Source organism: Fundulus heteroclitus, chromosome 7 (genome assembly GCF_011125445.2).
Source record: "Fundulus heteroclitus isolate FHET01 chromosome 7, MU-UCD_Fhet_4.1, whole genome shotgun sequence".
Lineage (NCBI taxonomy): Eukaryota > Metazoa > Chordata > Actinopteri > Cyprinodontiformes > Fundulidae > Fundulus > Fundulus heteroclitus.
Window position 1 is genome coordinate 5,177,363 of NC_046367.1, and position 3,130 is coordinate 5,180,492.

At 41.7% G+C, this 3,130-nt stretch overlaps 1 protein-coding gene across 2 annotated transcripts; it reads right to left on the reverse strand.

The window, feature by feature from the left end:
* Positions 1-200: 200 nt before the first annotated feature.
* Positions 201-1,031, reverse strand: LOC105920786 (gamma-crystallin M3). 2 transcript variants are annotated; one of them, XM_012856421.3, is made up of 3 exons: positions 977-1,031; positions 631-870; positions 201-534 (listed from the first exon to the last, which is right to left on the reverse strand). In XM_012856421.3, the coding sequence occupies exons 1-3, from the start codon at positions 989-991 to the stop codon at positions 256-258; spliced, it is 534 nt and encodes a 177-aa protein (XP_012711875.1). In that variant the 5' UTR covers positions 992-1,031; the 3' UTR covers positions 201-255. The 2 variants fall into 2 exon arrangements, with proteins under 2 accessions (XP_012711875.1, XP_012711874.1); XM_012856420.3 differs by lacking the exon at positions 977-1,031 and having other exon boundaries at positions 631-888.
* Positions 1,032-3,130: the final 2,099 nt, after the last annotated feature.

The following is a 3,130-nucleotide window of genomic DNA, read 5'->3' on the forward strand; positions in this document are numbered from 1 at the left end:
GTAATATAAGTAGATAAATTATGATTCAATTATTCCAATAGAAGGTAATTTCCTTTTTTGCCATAAGTCTGTATCAGCTCAAACTAATACTGTTTTTTTTTCTGTCTTCCTGCACAAACCTATTAGTTTATACAATGCTGAAATAATAAAAGCTTGCAGTGAGGTAATTTCTGAAAAGTTTCAATTGAAGTAGAAATTCATTTAAAAGAGAATATCTAAATTTTATTTGAAAGATTGTGTTTTAACAGTGAGGGTCTAATAACATGAATCCATGATCCTTCTCATGCTCATGAATCTTGTGCCGCTCATTCCCATGTCCCTGAAGCTCCTGTACTCTCCAGGCCTCAGGTACATCATTCTGCCTCTGTAATGGGGCTGCTCATACATCAGCCAGTGGCCGTCCATCACATGACAGGACATGCAGTCAGACATACGGTAGGGGTCCGCAATAGAGTCACAGTCATCCATCAACTCATACATCTGACCACGGAAGTCCTCCCTCTCATAGATCCTCATCCTGAACTGGCCTCTGTGCTGTCAATCAAAATGAAGACACATTGATCACATCTGTTTTCAAGCATCACCTTACTTAACTTTCTACTGTTTCTCTATATATGTCAGCTTTCATACCATGGGGATCATGTGGCAAGACCTGATGCAATCACTCATGCCCATTCGTTGATAGTCAAAGTACTCTCCCCTCCTCACAAAGAACTGATTCCCCATGAAGTTTGTGCGGTCATAAACCATGAAGCACCCACTTTCCACCCTGCAGGAATGACACCTGCTCAGGTGGGAGGAGATGTCGGCACAGTCACTGCTGGTCTCATAGGAGCGACCTTGGAAGTTTCTTTCCTCGTAGAAAATGATCTGAGAAGACAAATACATTAGCATCACACTTCAGCATTCTAATCCACTTGTTTTTCAGAATCTAAACAAACTATAAATGTTACGCGCAGATGTGAAGAGAACACACCTTGCCCATGGTCATGGCTATACTAGACACTGGTTTGGCTCCAAGGGACTACCCAGTTTTATCCTTGGCCTTCTGCTGTTTTTATACCTGACATTGTATTCAAAAGGATAAATGGTCTCTTTGTTGAAATTCCTGACAGAGCAACATGAAGCAACACCCCCAACCCTGCCCCAATTCCCACCCCAGCCTGTTTTTGGTTCAGTTCAAAGAGCCCTTTAATTGGTGGAGGCCCCATTATGTATTGTTCTTGTTACTAAATTATAGCATGTTTCTCATATAAGCATATTTCTTTCAAACTTTAAAACATCACATCTAATTTTTTAAATGAGAAACAATGAACCTGAAATAACATTGCTTCCGTTTGAAATTTTCATGAGCTTGTTTATACATCATTTGTATATACACATTATCTGTTCTGTCCTATATTCACTTCTACACTAATGATGTCTTACCCACAAAGACAAAAAATGTTTCCCAACCAAAAACCATGGATAGACGATACAGTGTGGTCCCTGTTGAAGGCCCAGGATACAGCATACTAATCAGGAGACAGACTGGCATACAGCTGGACTGGAAGTGCCATAATTGTCAGCTCAATTATGGCAGAGGACCATTGCCAAAGAGATCAAAAACGATGTGTTGGCATACACAACCCCCTACGAGATTGCTGCAACCTCTAACCATCCCGTCTATCCCTTGGTCTCATGTCTCAATGGACTTCATCCCCAATTTGTTTCCAGGTTCTGGAGGGAGTTCTAAAAGCCTAGTGTCCTTTTTGAGGACAAATATGCGTTTGGGGCATTCAAAATCTGGACTGTCACCGGCCTTAAGCCGGACGTTTGGTCACCCTATTGTCATCCGTTATTATTATATTCTTTCCTTCATTATTGCAGTTTTCCAGTTTTAGTGTACCTCTGCAAGATTTTGCAATGTATGCTTTGTTTAATAAAAATAAACAAATAAATAATGGGAAAAAAAATAAAATAATGGGGGGTGACGTCACGTCCGTGTTTGTGCGTCACATCCGATAATGACGCGCATTAGGAACACCCACACAGTAGGAATGCCCACACAGCACTGCGGTTATACTTTACTGGTTCGCTTTAGAATAGACTTTAAAGTCCTGCTGTTTGCTTTTAAAGTTATAAATCAGATTGCTCCAGCATATTTATTTGAGCTTTTAACAGTTCGCCACAACGTCAGGACTCTTCTGGCTAATTAGCTTACTCTGCCCTCCTTTGTTCTCCTGTCTATTTAAGCCTGCCTCCTCTGCCACTTCCCTGTCAGAACGTCTCAATCCTCACTCTCTTAACTTGTCAGACTGCCCCTTGTGATGTGCCTGCATCTCTTCAGATTATGTGTGCTCTGCTAGCTGGATTCTACTACTGAGAATTGCCTGTCTCTGCATGTCACAGTTCTGCCATTTTCATGTGAGTCACAGTCATAGTCCTGGTTTTCACTCTGCCTGTTCACATCTGTTCTCAGGCTCTTCTCTGGCTGCCTGCGTCATCTGCCTTGGCACTCCCACCAAACCAAGCTAAACTCTACCTGGACTCATTAGTTAAGACCGCCACTGTTTGCCTTCCTTGTCCACCAGTATTCTGTCCTGGAATAAATCTTTAAAACGTTAACTCAGCGTCTGGCTGAATACCAGGTTCACCCGTAGAAAATCATTACAGTATGTTCTGGCCAGTATGAACCCGTCACCAGCACAGAATTTTCGTTCAGGGAGACTAATTGTTTCGGACACCACTGTTGAGAGCTGTTTCAGTTACTCACCGGAGCTGTATATGGAGGTAGACGAGGACATGATACAGGACCTCTGTCCAGATTTGTTTCTTGAGCCGCTGTTGTTCCCCTCTACTGACGTAGAGGTGCGGGGGTTGCCAGGGGCTCTTAAGTTACACCCCTGAAAAGGGGAATAAAGAGAAAAAACCGACACGGACACGGTGTTACTTCTGTCGTTTCCAATGCCGTAATGTTATTTTTAAAAAAACAATTTACATGGACAAATAAAGAAATAATAATACAACAAGGAAAAAAAATACAGCACGTAAGCTACTCAAAATGTCCTTGTGCCTCACAGTAAGACTGGTACATATTTTCATATTTACACAAAATTATATGACAACAATACCATATACAGGCCATGTG